This window comes from Diabrotica virgifera, chromosome 3 (assembly GCF_917563875.1).
Source record: "Diabrotica virgifera virgifera chromosome 3, PGI_DIABVI_V3a".
Taxonomy (NCBI): Eukaryota; Metazoa; Arthropoda; class Insecta; order Coleoptera; family Chrysomelidae; genus Diabrotica; species Diabrotica virgifera.
Window position 1 is genome coordinate 208,685,945 of NC_065445.1, and position 18,088 is coordinate 208,704,032.

General features: G+C 33.6%; 1 protein-coding gene across 2 annotated transcripts in view; it reads left to right on the top strand.

Moving 5' to 3' along the window:
* Nucleotides 1–18,088, top strand: part of LOC126881523 (aldehyde dehydrogenase, dimeric NADP-preferring) — a 103,037-nt gene that overhangs the window by 22,804 nt on the left and 62,145 nt on the right. For both annotated transcript variants that reach the window (XM_050645836.1, XM_050645835.1), the window contains exon 2: nt 7,084–7,341. In XM_050645836.1, coding sequence (XP_050501793.1) covers nt 7,084–7,341 — 258 coding nt within the window. The remainder of the gene's footprint in view (nt 1–7,083; nt 7,342–18,088) is intronic.

An 18,088-nucleotide genomic window follows, 5' to 3' on the forward strand; every position in this document is an offset into this window, starting at 1 on the left:
TTTTTTTATTCAGTTGCAGTTGCAATTCGAAGGCAAAACAATCTTATTTTTCACTTAAAATAGGGAGCGCAGTCCAGCACTCTGAATCGACGATTTTCGACTCTTATTGGAGTCATCATCGGAGAGGAGTAGGATTGCTGCTCTCTACTCGAAGTGACCAACCATGAAAGCTTATCCCCACATTGTAACTGACGTGTATGGATTAGGTGACTAGCGTCATCTGGCAATTGATAGGTAAAATTTTCAATCCTAATAGCAACATTAATAATATTGAAAAATATTAAAAATATTACTAAAAGATTTTTAAATCGAAAACTTATTGGTCCATTTCCCTAGTAAAAGCCTTGGAGGTGTCACCAGGGAAATGGACCAATAAGTTTTCAATTTAGAAATCTTTTAGTAAGATTTTTAATATTTTTCAATATTATTAATGTTGCTATTAGGATCGAAAACTTTACCTATCAATTGCCAGATGACGCTAGTCACCTAATCCATACACATCAGTTGCAATGTGGTGATAAGCTTTCATGGTTGGTCACTTCGAGTAGAGAGCAGCAATCATACGCCTCTCCGATGATGACTCCAATAAGAGTCGAAAATCGTCGATTCAGAGTGCTGGATAACCGAACGATTGCCGGTATAAGTAATCACCCACTTGTTGGTCAACAGCTACGGGTGGAAGAACCGATACGTGGTAGGGCACTTCATTGCCCTGGAGTCGAGAAATTAACTCCGAAGGCGGAAGAGCTAAATTAGTCAACGGCATTGAGATGTGGAAAGCCACGGGATGACTACCACATTAAAGATCCGCGTGGATATCCTTAGTAAAAATCATCATGGACCCACTAATTGATAATTTACTTAATGATCATGGAGCTCGGAATCCAAGATCCGGCAGGGGAGGACGATCAGATTTAGACGACAGGGCCTCTCAGGTCGTCATCAAGGTAAATCCCTGTCAAAGAAATAAGAATAACTCTACAGCATTGAAAATTGGAACATGGAACGGAAGAAGTTTATACCAATCAGGCAAACTCGATAACGCTGTGTCGGAAATGTGCAGAATGAAGATTAACATACTGGGCCTTAGCGATATACAATGTCCCGGATCAGGAATATGTAACACCATAAATGGAACACTGTATTATTCCGGAAACAACGACCCCAATCACAAACAGGGAGTTGGAATTATAGTTGACAACAATTCTCGGAAAGCCGTTTGTAACTTTGTTCCTTACTCTGATCGAGTATTAATGCTGTCTCTCAACTCTCATTTAGATCGCAAAATAAATATAATCTAAGTATATGCACCCACTGCAGACAAGGATGAAGACACCATAGAGGCCTTCTATGAACAAATTGGCAGTGTCTTAAAGCTAACTAAAAGACATGATATAAATATTATAATGGGCGATTTGAACGCTAAAGTCGGTCAAGGAGAAGTGGAGAATTGTGTGGGGCGATATGGACTCGGGGAAAGAAATGAACGTGGCGATAGGCTTGTTGATTTCTGTATCAATGAGGAACTCATAATTGCAAATACCTTGTTCAAACTTCCTAAACGGAGACTATATACATGGAAGTCACCAGCTGACAATAATAGCAAAATAGTCAGAAATCAAATAGATTATATTATCGTCAACAGAAGATATCGAAATTCTATAATATCATCTAAAACTTATCCAGGAGCGGACATATTCTCCGATCACAACCCGGTTGTTTTGTCTATGAGAGTGAAACTAAAGACGATAAAGAGCCCTAGCTCCAATAAAATCATGGATACAAGGCGGCTCAAACAAGACAAGACCTATGCGGAAACGAAATTTAAAATAAACGAGAACTTAAGGAAAGTCAAAGAAGATAGTGCGGAAACTCTGACTGTTGACCAAAAATGGGGAAAAATTCAACATGCCTTAGTATCAGTTGGAAAAGAAACCCTCAAACCACTTGGAGAAAAAACAAAATCTTGGATGACAGTAGAAATTCTTGAACATATGGAAGAACGAAGAAAACATAAAACAAAAGACCCGAATAAATACAAAGAAATTCAGAGAAACATCAAAAAGAAAATTCGAGAGGCAAAAGAGAGGTGGCTCTCCGATAGATGCAAAGAAATAGAAGACCTGGATAAAAAGTATGACAGCTTTAATTTACACAAAAAAATCAAAGAAATGACAGGTTCTAGAAAAAGCACAAGAACGAATACCCTTAAAAATGATAAAGGGGATATTATTACTGACGTGAAGGAGAGATTGTGTCAATGGACCAATTACATCCAACAACTCTTTAATGATGAAAGAGGAGAACTGTCATTAGAAATCACAGAGGATACTGGACCACAAATATTAAGAGACGAAGTCATCTATGCCATCAAAAACACGAAAGAGGGTAAAGCTACTGGACCAGATGATGTGCCCATCGAATTATTAAAACTGATTGATGAAGATGGTATTGATGTAATGGTTGAACTCTTTAATCTAATATATCAGACTGCCACAATCCTTAAACAATGGCTGCAATCGACCTTTGTAGCAATTCCCAAAAAGTCAAGTGCAACAACCTGCTCGGATCACAGAACAATATCTTTAATGAATCACACACTTAAAACATTTTTGAAAATAATACACAGTAGAATTGTTAAAACTCTCGAATATGAAATCAGTGACACACAATTTGGCTTTAGAAATGGTATGAGCACGCGAGATGCTTTGTTCGGCTTGAATGTGCTGGCCCAGAGATGCATGGACATGAATCAGGATATGTACTTATGTTTTGTAGACTTTGAAAAGGCATTTGATAAAGTTCAACATAAAAAGCTTGTAGATATATTAAAAAGCAAAAATATTGACAGTCGTGACATGAAAATTATATCTAATATATATTGGAATCAAACTGCCAAGGTAAGAGTTGACAACCAGGACACCCAAGATATCAAAATACAGAGAGGAGTCCGTCAGGGTTGCGTGCTGTCTCCACTACTTTTCAATGTCTACAGTGAAGCGGTATTTCAAGAAGCGCTCTCAAATTCAATAGAAGGTATATCTATCAATGGAGACGTTTTGAACAACTTACGTTTTGCAGACGATACAGTAATAATAACAGATAACAACAATGATTTACAGAACGTTATGCAACGCCTTAATGAACGCTGTCATGAGTACGGACTGAAGATGAATTTGAAGAAAACTAAATACATGATCATAACTAAATCAGCACAAGTAAACATCCAATTAACTATTGAAGATACTGTGATTGAGAGTGTGGATAACTACAAATACTTAGGAACATGGATAACATCAAATGTAGACCAAACCAAAGAAATTAAGACACGTATTGAAATAGCACGTGCATCATTCATTAAACTTAAAAAGTTTCTTTGTTGTCGGGATATAAGGTTAGAACTACGTCTAAGGATGCTTCGATGTTACGTGTTCTCTACTCTTCTTTGCGGCTTGGAAGCGTGGACGTTGAAACAAGTCCATTTGAATAAGTTGGCCGCCTTTGAATTTTGGTCTTACAGAAGAATCCTACGAATATCATGGATTCAAAGAATGTCGAACGTGGAAGTAACTAGAAGGATAGAAAATCAACCGGAAATAATACTAACTATCAAAAGACGAAAACTCGAGTACTTGGGACATGTGATGAGAGGGCAAAAATACTCATTATTACAACTTGTTATGCAAGGCAAAATCCGAGGAAAGCGAAATGTGGGAAGACGAAGAACATCCTGGCTTAAAAACTTACGGGAATGGTTCGAATGCAGTAGTGCAGAGCTATTTAGAGCGGCAGTCAACAGGGTCCGCATTGCTATGATGATTTCCAACCTTCGATAGAAGATGGAACTTACAGAAGAAGAAGAGTGCTGGAATGCGCTCCCTATTCTAAGTGAAAAATACGATTGTTTTGCCTTCGCATTGCAACTGAATAAAAATGGTAGGTATACATTTTTATTTGATATTAGTATTAGTCTTATAGAGTAACTAGGTCCATTTTCCGTTGGAACTTTACTAAGCTGCAGACGGGGGGTTGTGAATTGCATAGTGTAGAATTCCTTCACTTTTGTCTTCACTGCAGCATCCATCTGGCTTGCATATTGTAGAAGCCTTGGAGGTGTCACCAGGGAAATGGACCAATAAGTTTTCAATTTAAAAATCTTTTAGTAATATTTTTAATATTTTTCAATATTATTATGTTGCTATTAGGATTGAAAACTGTACCTACATATTATATTATTAAAAAAACAACAGTAAACAATTTCAAATAAAATAAATTAGGATATACTAAATTAAAATATCAATTAATAATTGATATAAAATAATATTTGGCTTAAACACAATAATTCTGTGAAAATCACGTAATTGCTATAAGTGGGTATAATACACCCAGCTACGTCTATAAATGTCGCTAGTTCCAAACAAAAGTTATGCACTCTTCACTATCGTATTTCAGACTAAATAAGCTGAGAATAAACGGAACCGCAGCCAAAAATTACTTAAGATGGGGATAGTGTGTGATTGCTGGAAGCTTTCTGGGTCTGACAGACCCAGATTATAGTAGCTGAGGGTTAAAGTTGTTTTCTCACACTATGGTAGAGTCGAAATACGCAGGTATGACCATCAGACTGGATCTATTCTTATTCATAGCGTCATAATTTAATTTTCCATTTCCAACAATCGTTTTTTCCGAATTTAGCGCCATCTATCCATAATTCGAAAAAATGCCTCGAATAAAAGTTACTTATTTTTACGTAAGGAATCCAAATCTGCAATAAAAAATGGGGGATCCTATTTAAGATTTTAAAGTAACATCCCACCCCATCTCCGTGGGAGGGTCGTGTTTGGTGTCATTCGATAGATTTTTGAAAAATATTTAACACGTAGTTTTTAGATTTTCGATCTGACTTTTATTTCTAAAAATATTCGCTTTTTTCTTCTGCAACTTTGTGACTCACCCATTTCCTTACTCCCCGTCCAAACAATCAGATTTTTGAAATATACACTGTTCTGCCTGCATGTATCTAATTTACCTTATCTTAATCTGACGATTTAGAGCTTTTCTAAGGATAAAATTTTTGTTCAGACCCCCTTTAACGAATCCTTTTGTATTAAGATCCAATATATGGTAGGGGTAAATTTGCAGTGTACAAGGTTTGTCACAATGTGATAATCTGACGCGCTAGAGTAACTGCAAAAATCCTCGCTTGGGTTCCTCTACCATAACAAATTAACGATCAGTCTGGATTATGTTGTTGTTATTGAATATTTTCACGGCCAACGTAATAAAATTTCACTGTTTTAATTGTTTCTGGTAAAATCCAAATAAAGAAATAACAAAAATGGCAATTAACTAAATAACTACAGTTATAAAGTTATAAATAGCCACATAGGTCTGGATCCCGCGTATGAAAAAAAGTTGATTGAGCTGCAGACGGGGATGTGAATTGCATAGTGTAGAATTCCTTCCCTTTGTCTTCACTGCAGCATCCATTTGGCTTGCAAATTGTAGAAGCCTTGGAGGTGTCTCCAGGGAAATGTACCAATAAGTTTTCAATTTAAAAATCTTTTAGTAATATTTTTAATATTTTCAATATTATTAATTTTGCTATTAGGATTGAAAACTAACTTCATCTTTCAATTGCCAGATGACGCTAGTCACCTACTACCTTCACTTCGGTTGCAATGGGTGGGAAAACCTCTCGACGCTAGTCAATTGGGGTATGGAGAACAGTGCCTACGTTCTTTCCGATGAGGCTCCAATAAGAGCCGAAAATCGCGATTCAGAGGACTGGACTGCGCTCCGTATTCTAATTCTTCTTCTTCAAATGCAAATCCACTCATGGATGTTGGCGATCACATTTTCCATTAACTCTCTGTTTCTTGCAATGTGTATCAGTGATTGTATGTCGGTAATGCCTGTCCATTGCCTTATGTTTCGGAGCCAGGACATTTTATTGCGTCCTATTCCTCTCTTGCCTTCAATTTTACCCTGGATTATAAGTTGAAGGAACTGGTATTTTTCGTTTCGCATGATGTGACCCAAATACGCCGTTTTTCTTTTCTTGATGTTTTCGAAAAGCTGTATTCTAATTGAAAAGTAAGATTGTTTTGCCTTCGCATTGCAACTGAATAAAAATGGTATACATTTTTATTCTATAGTCGTATTACTCCGTAGAGTAAGCAGGTGCATTTTCCGTTGGAACTTTACCGAGCTGCAGACGGGGGATGTGAATTGCATAGTGTAGAATTCCTTCCCTTTGTCTTCACTGCAGCATCCATTTGGCTTGCAAATTGTAGAAGCCTTGGAGATGTCACCAGGGAAATGTACCAATAAGTTTTCAATTTAAAAATCTTTTAGTAATATTTTTAATATTTTCAATATTATTAATTTTGCTATTAGGATTGAAAACTAACTTCATCTTTTAAAAAATAATTCTTCAATATTTTTCAAAAATCTATCGAATGGTACTAAACATGACCCCCACTGAGATGGGTGGGGGATAAATTTAAAATTTATTACTGTGGGGTTTAAAAACCCCACGGAGGTGAGGTGGGGGGTTACTTTAAAATCTTAAATGGTACCCCCAAATTTTTATTGCAGATTTTGATTCTCTACGTAAAAATAAGCAACTTTTATTCGAGACATTTTTTCGAATTATGGATACGGCGCTATAATCGGAAAAAACGATTGTTGGAAATGGAAAATCTAATTAAAAAGTGGAAAATCCCCACTACAATGGAAAATTGTACTTACCTTTTTTTGGTTTTAGGACCTAATAATCACAACCCAATAGGTCCCCATAACGCTCGAGTGACTGCAAATTTAGCATACTTTGCTCCCCTACCATAAAGTTTGAACTCAAACCAGTTCCTAGACATTAATGTGTACTTCATGATTTATCAAAGAAATGAATAATTTGTAGATAGATGAGAGGTCAACGCTTATAAAATACATGTTTGTATGTTGCAACAAATTATGTAATGGGGTCCTAAAGGACCCCGTTCAGTCCTATCAAGGTTAATATCGACCAATTAAGTAGGTTATATTACTAGTGCTAATGCTAACTTTTTTATTTTTTTACAGGTGCAATTGCTGCAGGAAATTGTGTTCTGTTGAAGCCTTCTGAAGTTGCACCAGCAACCTCGAAGTTTCTTGCTGAATATATTCCAAAGTATTTAGACACAGAAGCATACCAGGTCTTTGAAGGAGGAGTAGCCGAAACAACTGAATTGTTAAAACAAAGGTTCGATTACATTTTATACACTGGATCATCTGCAGTAGGAAAGATTATCTTAGAAGCAGCTGCCAAACACTTGACACCTGTCACTCTTGAACTGGGAGGTAAGTTTTAACATTGTACTTTATAGAAGTTGTCAATATTAGGAATAGGGTAATCTCAGGGAGACTATTACTTGCTAGAACAAGGCTGTATGTAATCTTTGTTATATTAAGTCAGATTGGGTAAGGACAAACAAAAATATTTCTATAATTACACTAAGTAATTGATGGATTCGACCGTTACTTGATGGAAGTTCATTTTATATCACAATAAAACACTGAAAAACGTTTGTTTTCTATACTTCCACAAAATTTATTACAACTATAGCTTTGTTCCAGCAGAATGTTGAACTGATGTTGAACTGATTCAGGATCGTACTGAGCGTGCGCTTTACATAAAACGCGTACGGTTTTATGTAAAGCGCACGCTCAGTACGATTCTGAATCAGTTCAAAATTCTGCTGGAACAAAGCTTATGTTATTACTACAGCTGTTTCGGCAAAGTATATCAATGTTTTCGGCAATATATCACTTGAGAAAGGCACTTTGCCGAAACAGCTGTAGTAATAACATAGTTGTAATAAATTTTGTGGAAGTATAGAAAACAAACGTTTTTCAGTGTTTTATTGTGAGAATTACACTAAGCGTCAAAATTATCGCATCACCTTAAAAATGGGACATTTTTAATGTCTCATATTTCCTAAACATGTTGTTCGATTTTAGTGGTTTTTTTAATTTGTTATAGCTTTATTCTTCAAGAATATCGATGTAATAATATTGTTGCTAAACAGATAAGTGTCATTGTATACCGGGTGTAACAATGATAGTGTGTTTTTTCCTCAAAGTTAGGTACTTTAACAACTAGCAACGTTCTTCATCAATACAGGGTGTTTCTAAATAAGTGCGACAAACTTTAAGGGGTAATTCTGCATGAAAAAATAATTACCGTTTACTTTAAACATGTGTTCGCAAATGCTTCGTTTCCGAGATACGGGATGTTGAATTTTTTCTTACAAACTGACGATTTATTTATTGCTCTAAAACCGGTTGAGATATGCAAATGAAATTTGGTAGGTTGTAAGAGGTAGTTGTTGCGCATTTTTTTGGCGTACAATTAAGAATTTTATATTCACCATTGGCGTGCATACGGGTCATATTACCCGGTCATATTACCCGTTTGCACGCCAATGGTGAATATAAAATTCTTAATTGTATGCCAAAAATGCGCAATAACTACCTCTTAAAACCTACCAAATTTCATTTGCATATCTCAACCGGTTTTAGAGCAATAAATAAATCGTCAGTTTGTAAGAAAAAATTCAACATCCCGTATCTCGAAAACGAAGCATTTGCGGACATATGTGTATAAAGCAAACTGTCATTATTTTTTCATGCCGAATTACTCCTTAAAGTTTGTCGCACTTATTTAGAAACACCCTGTATTGATGAAGAACGATGCTAGTTGTTAAAGTACCTAACTTTTTTATTATCCAACATAAGCGAATGAATCAAAAAGCAAAATGTTTAGATGGCCTAAGGTTACAGTTGACTTTTAATTTCAATATTTTATATACGCTAGAGTATTCCACAGGGTGTTCCAAACTTTGAGGAAAAAACACACTATCATTGTTACACCCGGTATACAATGACACTTATCTGTTTAGAAACAATATTATTACATCGATATCGATATTCTTGAAGAATAAAGCTAGAACATATTAAAAAATCACTAAAATCGAACAACAGGTTTAGGAAATATGAGACATTAAAAATGTCCCATTTTTAAGGTGATGCGATACTTTTTTGGTGGAGTATATTTAGGAAACATACTTAAAAATATACTAACAGATGAGGGGCTGAAGACAGAGATAGACCAAAAATACAATTGTTACAGGGGCCTGATTCTAAATCAGATTTCGACACTAAACAAGTCGCTTTCAATATGGCGACGGTTGAAATGCGATTGTGCGAGCCTTGTGGATTTTAGTTGAACTAACGAAGTGACGTCATGAAATAGCGACTATCGAAATTAATAGCGACTTTAAAAAGGGTGTTGATATTATAATTTCGACTGTCGAAATTATTTGACACGGAGATGAATGATTGGCCAAAAGCGAGGTTAGGTTTAGTTTAGATGTGTTTTGTTTATTTCTTGCAAGGAAAACTAAAGCAAAAGGTATTATAATATAGCTGGGTTTAATTGAAATTTGCTTGTTTTGAGGAATTAGATAGAATAGTATTAAATTAGAAATATAATAATTGAGAATGTCCACAACATGAATCATCAACTCAATGAAAGATGTAAGGTAATAATCTGGGAAAATTAGTAAAAAACAAGAAAAATTAATTACCAGCTATTTTATTGCTGGACATGCTGAAATCAAATCTTAAGACTTCCTATATTAGTAATATAGCTGTGCAAAGTCCACAGAAAGTGTGCTATTTTGTTTATAAACAAATTAGTGCTCCGAAATCTTTTTTTATTATTGCTCTATAACTCCGAAAATTTTAACTTTAAACCAAAACACTCACATAAAAATTGACAGTAATTCTGCACATTGATAATTTATTCCAATTTCCTTCGACGGAAATTTTCCTCGGAAAATTCGGGTTTTCCAAACAAAATCTTTAATTTTCAACTAAAATTTGAGGGAAGTAATTATTTATCAATAATTAAATAATTTGGTGACAGTGTCATAAATCTTTTTTGTTATAAGTGTCTTGAAGATATGAAAATTTGTATGTACAAAGAGGACCGGAATTAAAAGGTATCTAATGGTTCAAAGATTAAAATCCTGTTGTTTATAACTCTGTCGCAAATGCCGGTCAAATTTGACCGGTTATACCTGGAATCACTCCTCGCAATTCAATTTGTTTTTCTTCGTAAAGGACACAGAAGCCGTGCCCTTTTCAACAGCGTTAACTTAATTTAATTAAATCTAATATTTTCTGAGGGGTTCTATTTGTTTATAAGCCAAAAAATTGTTTCTTTATAACATTCCTGAGACCGCTCAAATGGTCCAATTTCAATCCTGTAAGGAACGTTGAATAGGTATAGTGCTTTTTTATACGAAAATCATAGTTATTCTGGTGTATCATAATCTTTCTGGTTATTATTTCGACCGAAATTTTTTAATTAACATTTTAATTATTGCTAAACTATTGGTTAGATTGTCGCCGGTCTCCTGATATACAGAGAGGGGCTAAATTATGGAATAAATTCATTTTCTCTAAAATGGACGATTTTAGAGAAAAATCCCGAAACAGGTCGATTTTTATTTTTAAATTAAATTTCTTGGCATATATTTCAAACTAGTGACGTCATCCATCCGAGCGTGATGACGTAATCGATTATTTTTTTTAAATAGGAATAGGGGTTCGTGTTGTAGCTCATTTACAAAGGCGTTCAATTATCTATTCAGTATTATAAACATTAATATCATTATTTATACAGGGAGGCCAAAAAAATTTTTGAATTAAATTAATTGACGCAAGAAGAAGAATGCATGTAATTTATTTAACTCAAAATACATTCTATTGCTGTCAGAAAATAGAAAAAAATGTTTATTTTGCAAATAAACATTGCTTTTAGCTTAAATTAAATGTTCAAACTGCCAATAGGTAGGAGGGAGGCTGTTTGTGATTTAATTTAAGCGAAAAGAAATGCTTATTTGTGAAATAAACCTTTTCTTCTATTTTCTGACAGCAGTACAATGTATTTTGAGTTAAATAAATTACATACATTCTTTTTGCGCCAATTAATTTAATTCAAAAATTTTTTTTGGCAACCCTGTATAAATACCTAATGATAATAATGTTTATATTACTGAATAGAGAATTGAACGCCCTTTCAAATGACCTACCACACGACCCCTATTCCCATTAACAAAATTATCGATTACGTCATCACGCTCAGATGGATGACGTCACTAGTAAGAAATATATGCCAAAAAATTGTAATTTAAAAATAAAAATCGACCTCTTTCGGGATTTTGCTCCAAAATCGTCCGTTTTAAAGAAATGAATTTATTCCATAATTTAGCCCCTCTGTATAATCTACTATAATAAATCTTTCATGTCATCAATTATTTAATTATTGATAAATAATTAGGTACTTCGTGCTACTTAGGAACTTTGTGCAGAACTAAATTACGGTGAATTTTTATTTGAGTGTTTTTGGCTCAAAGGAAAAATTTTAGGAGTTACAGACCACTAATTGAAAAATAAAGAAGATTTAGAAGTGCTAATTTGTTTATAAATAAAATAACACACTTTCTGCGGACTTGTCATACCCCATATTACTAATAAAATAACGCATAAATTCGTTATTTCGTAAAGTGGTTACTTTAAGGAAAATTCCCGAAACACGTCGATTTTTATTTTTAAATTACGGTTTTTTGGCATATATATCATACTAGTGAAGTCATCCATCTGGGCGTGATGACTTAATCGATGATTTTTTTAAATGAGAATAGGGGTCATATGATAACTCATTTAAAAGGGTATCCAATTCTCTATCCAAGAATATAAACATTAACATAATTATTTATACAGTGTGTTCAAAAAACATTTTTTAATTAAAATAAGTGAGACAAAAAGAAGAATATAATGTAATTATTTAATTCAAAATACATTTTACTACTGTCAGTAAACAGAAAAAAATTTTATTTGACAAATAAACATTGATTTTCGCTTAAACGAAATGTTCAAACTGCCAAGCGACAGGTGGGTGGCAGCTTTAACATTGAATTTAAGCAAAAAACAATATTTATTTCTCAAATAAACATTTTTTTCCTGTTTTCTGACAACAGTAAAACGTATTTTGAATTAAATAAATTACGTACATTCTTCTTTTTGTTTCAATTATTTTAATTAAAAAAATGTTTTTTGAACACCTTGTATAAATAATTAGGTAAATGTTTATATTAGTGAATAGAGAATTGAATACCCTTTCAAATGAGCTATCACATGACCATTCTCATTTAAAAAAATCATCGATTACGTCATCGCGCCCAGATGGATGACGTCACTAGTATGATATATATGCCAAAACATCTGAATCTAAAAATAAAAATCGACCCGTTTCAGGATTTTTCATTAATGTCGCTGGTTTACGAAATAATGAATTTATGCGTTACTTTATGGACGCACTGTATATGCAATCTTAAGATTCGATTTTAGCAATAAAATAGCTGGTAAATAATTTTTCCCAACAATGGCATTTTTTCGATAATTTTCCCAGACTATCAACAAGTTCCAATAAACGGGAGCGCCAACCCAAATTCTGAGCAGTCTCAACATGATAAGATTAATATCCCCAGTTGTAACTAATATCGAAATGAATAAGAATCGCTATATTCTGCGGCTGTCATGGCGGTGTCGAAATGAAATTGCGACTGTCGAAATGAATTAGAATCAGGGCCCAGGTGTCGCTATCACTTTTGACAAGTAATTTACCTGATTTTCAATTATTTGAAGGAGATTTATATAAGCAAAATTTGCTTAATATTCAATAGAACCTGATATATCCAAAGAAATATAACACTTAGCCTTGCTTTTAATAATCTGAAAATTCGTGGATATTTTTAGAATACAATACAAAATTCTCCAACTGAAACCATGGAACTTAAGTCACTTGTAAAGAACCACTTTAAGTTATTTACTCACACTACATTGTTTTTGTCGCAGACTGCTGTACACTGTTCTTGTATTTCAATTACTTGTTTCAAATCCAGCAAATGTGTTGATCGCTTAATGTAAACACGTGATTTTAGATAATCCTGAAAAAATCTAATGGATTAAGGCCCGGAGAACAAGCAAGCCACTCTATAAATCCTCTACGCCAAATTCGCATTTAAAAAGTTGCTAGCCCGTCGATAATAATAGTGGGAAAGTACTCCACCTAAATACTTGTCACCAGTTAATTTTCCGTCTATAAAAATTGGTCTATAAACATATTTTGGACAATTTCCATCTAAACCGATTACCATAACCGATCATTATTAATATTTCACTTAAATGAACATTTTTTGTTCTACAACTTATTACCGACAATTGGTTTGTCAACAGTTATCTACTAGATTCTTCTTCTCCAAGTGGTGTCTCCCAATCATAGGTTGGATATCATCATCACTATCTTAACTCTATCTACCGGTGCTCTGAAGGGTTCTATAGAACTGCATTTAAACCAGTCTCTTAAATTATTCACCCATGACACTTTTCTTCTTCCTATACTCTTTCCTCCCCTTATCTTTCCCTGTATTATCAATCTTAGCATTTCTTATCGCTGTCCCCTCATTACATTCCCAGATATTGTTAACTCTCTAATTTTTATTGTGTTTATTATTTCGTATTCTTTGTCCATTTCTCGTAATACTTCCGTGTTCGTTTTCTTCTGTGTCCATGCTATTCTAAGCATCCTTCTGTATTAGCCTAAGAGCTAGTGAACCCTCCGACTAACGGTCTTCCTGTAAGGCTAGAAATTTGTATAGTGATAATTCATAGCACACCAAGGCTAAAAACCATGACCTGGCAGGCATCAGCCCTGCACGTGTATCTACCAGGTGAATCGAAAAGTGCATAGTTTAGGGGTAAAATAAACTTTCTCCTGTAAGGTTTAAATTTAAGTATGTGTTTGAGTAAGTCATTTAGAAGAAATGTGTAGAGTGACAGGCGATTCTGAACAGCATAAGACCTTGCCAGGCGAGGGGAAAGATTACGGGTTTTTCCTAAAATTATTTTTTTTTGCATCGAACAAAGTTTTTTTAGGTTTTTTGAATCATTCCAAACAGAAAAGGTCTTTGGCGCCTTTTCTCTTAGGTTAATAGTTTTTGTTATATAAGCGATTAAAAATTTTGAAAATTGCGAAATCGGCCATTTTTAACCCTAAATCGGACATTTAGCCAAAAATTTCAATGTTGCCAAGGTAAGCAGATATTCTTTAAACATTGATTGATGAAATCCCGAAGAGTTTTTGCAATAAAATATCGAAAACCTTTTTGTATTTTTAATTCCAATCAAGCGGGCGCGACACTGTAGTATAAGTGAGGACGTTTGAGTTTGCATAAATTCATTATCTGGATAATGGGCAACTTTGAAGACAAATCCTGAGACAGGTCGATTTTTATTTTTGAATTAGGACTTTTTGGCATATATATAATATTAGTGACGTCGTCCATCTGGGCGTGACGACGTAATCGATGATTTTTTTAAATAAGAGTAGGGGTTGTGTGATAGCTCATTTGAAAGGTTATTTAATTCTCTATTCAGAAAGATAAACATTAACATAATTATTTGTACAGGGTGTACAAAAAAATGTTTTCTTCTATTTGTCAAATTTAATCAAAGTTAATTTAATAAAAAAAAATTTTGTACACCCTGTATAAATAATTATGTTAATGTTTATATTACTGAATAGAGAATTAAATACCCTTTCAAATGAGCTACCACACAACCCCTACTCTCGTTTAAAAAAATCATCGATTACGTCATCCCGTCCAGATGGATGACGTCACTAGTATTATATATATGCCAAAAGTCCTAATTTAAAAATAATAATCGATCTGTCTGAGGATTTTCTTCAAATTTGCCCATTCTCGAGATAATGAATTTATGCCAACTCAAACGTCCTCACTTATACTACAGTGTCGCGCCCGCTTGATTAAGAATTAAAAAACAAAGGGGTTTCCGGTATTGTATTGTAAAAAAACTCTTTGGGATTTTATCAATCAATGTTTAAAGAATATCTACCTACCTTGGCAACATTGAAATTTTTAGTTAAATGTCCGATTTAGGGTTAAAAATGGCCGATTTCGCAATTTTCAAAATGTTTAATCGCTTATATAACAAAAACTATTAACCTTAGAGAAAAATCACTAAAGACCTTTTCTGTTTGGAATGATTCAAAAAACTTAAAAACTTTTGTTCGATGCAAAAAAAATAATTTTAGGAAAAACCCCTAATCTTTTCCCTCGCCTGGCAAGGTCTTATGCTGTTCAGAATCGCCTGTCATTGTACACATTTCTTCTAAATGACTTACTCAAACACATACTTAAATTTAAACCTTACAGGAGAAAGTTTATTTTACCCCTAAACTATGCACTTTTCGATTCACCTGGTAGATACACGTGCAGGGCTGATGCCTGCCAGGTCATGGTTTTTAGCCTTGGTGTGCTATGAATTATCTTTATACAAATTTCTAGCCTTACAGGCAGACCGTTAGTCGGAGGGTTCATTAGCTCTTAGACTATAACCACATTTCAAATGACTAGCTCATTTATGGGTTCATATTGCACTATCGCGAACACGTAGCATCTCAAAGCTCTTACTCTCAGCCTTAATCTAAGGTCTTTGTTGCAAATAATTGTTTTCATTTTTACCTACTTTTACCTACTAGATAGGACTCGTTTCTTTCTTAGATAAAAATAGACTTACACATTGTGAGGATATGAACTTTTGAGAGCATTTTGAACGTTTGAAGTGATTTTTTTTAATTATTATTCTCATTAGTCGTGGGAAATAAATATACCTATTCTTTAAGTGTAAAGTGATTTGTTTCTCGTTTAACAAATTTCTTCTACCAAACTTGGTATGTCTGAATTAGTAATAACAAGTTTTTTTAATCTTCATAAATATACAAGGTGTTTCATTGAAATTAAATAAAGTGAAAGTATTTTCAGTGAAACCGAAAGTTTTTGGCATTAGATGCCATAAATTATGAATTTTAACAATTTTTTAAGTTATACTTCTTTAGGCGCGATTGGGAAAATGTTGAGAGTCAATTTTTATAAAAACGACAGTATGAAGTACGCGAATACCGACAGTATGAAGTTAGTTGCTAAAAATCTTTCAAGTTACGTCTGTATCAGTGCAAATCAAGCGTGAAAAAAAATGTATTGGTGTTTTTAGTAAATATATTTATTATAATTTTTGTGTCTTTGGATTTGTCTTCGTCAGGAAGAGGATAATAAGTTACCTGCATCTGTAAAAAAATGTACTAGTCTCAATAATTTCAAAATGTTGCTTAACACGTTGACGGACAGTGAGTCAAATGTATAAGCAAGTGTTGTGACACTATATGAATGTATATAATAGGGAAATTGCTGAATTTCTTTTAGCGCTTATAGTCTATGGGAACAGTAAGGTTTTAACATTTTTTGTAAACATGTGGACGACGACCATGCATTTCGTGTCACATTTCACATTCATTTTACCGATTTTGTGTCACAACTCGTTATTTTAAAAATGTCGTCTATCGACGTTGTGTCACATTACATCAATGGAAATTCGACGTCTATAGACGTTCTGTCCGTCAATGTGTTGAACAATATATCGAAAATTTATAGTGTACTTTCTTTATATTGTATACATATATATCAGGTTTTTCTATTTAAATAAAGATCTATTAGTTCAGAGAAATAAGATTTTTCTCGTGACACATCCCCTCCAGGCCGAAACCAAATTTTTTGAGTAGTATGGACATCTATATTAATAACATATATGTTTCCTGCAGCCGATTTTGATGATATACATAGTTATAAACAAATGAAGATCGAAAAACGGTAAATTATCGTTTTTTTCGTCTATTACTAAAAAGTGAAGCATTCTAAAAAATTTAAGAATAAGAAACTCATAAATCATATAAAAAACTTCAATATGGCGTTCGCTGAATATGTCTATATCGTTATTTGTAGCTTAGAACATTGCAAAATAGGTCATAAATTATGAGATTTTATAAATGTTCATAACTTATGTAAAAATTAAGTTAGAACCTTCTTATTACACGGAATGCTGAGAATTTCAAAGCAATTGGTCAAATAGTTTAAAAGTTATTTAATTTGTTTATCCCAAATTCATTTTCTTGCAACACTATAAGTCAGAAAATTATGAGGTTTACAGTAATACTTCGGACAGTTTATGAAAGGAGAATATTTTATACCATTGACTTAATTAAAAAAAAAATGACAAAAAGTAATTCTAAACAGTGTAAAATTATTTTGCAAAAACATATCGATTTTTTTGCTTACTTACTTATAAACAATTAGAATAACTTTTGAACCGTTACCCGTAGAAAAATTATTTTTTCTACGGCCGTGGTAAAAGAGCCACTTTCACGCACGCATTTCGTTTCCGAAAGTTGCACTTTCCCGCACGGCGTGCGTGAAAGTAAATTTTCCCGCACGGCGTGCGGGAAAGTAAAATACCTTGTAATATGGCATTATAATAAACTGCTCGTCAAAAGTTAGGGATATAGAAAATTCTGCTGAATTTTATAGTAGATTCTTTCGTGAACAGATTAACGGATTCCGCTAATTTTTTTTTTATTATTTTAGACTTTTCTCTAGTATTTACACAGTTATGCAAAGGTTTACTCAAACTTTTTTTTGTACTTATACCGGGTGGAAGAAAAGAAATGTTTTTCTTATGTTAAGTTTGAAACGCCCTGTAGGGAGGACGAGGTACAAATGGGAGTATATATCGAAATCGTATTGTAGTCTTATGTTTTGTGAACATTCTGTTTTTTGAATGTCTCTGATATCTTGAGAAATAAAAAAAATAGACGGTTTTGTAATTTAACATGTGTTTTAACCGAAACAAAAGTTTGAGACACCTTGTAGGGAGAAAAAGGCACAAAGGTGAGTATACCTCGGTATTTTGTTGTAGTCTCATATTTTGTGAATATTTTATTTTTTTAATTTCTCTGATATCTTTAATAACAAAGAAACTAGACGATATTACTCGTTAATATGTGTTTTAACTAACGACATGCGGCACTCACACATGTGAAACATAGAAAAACATATTAAAGAGT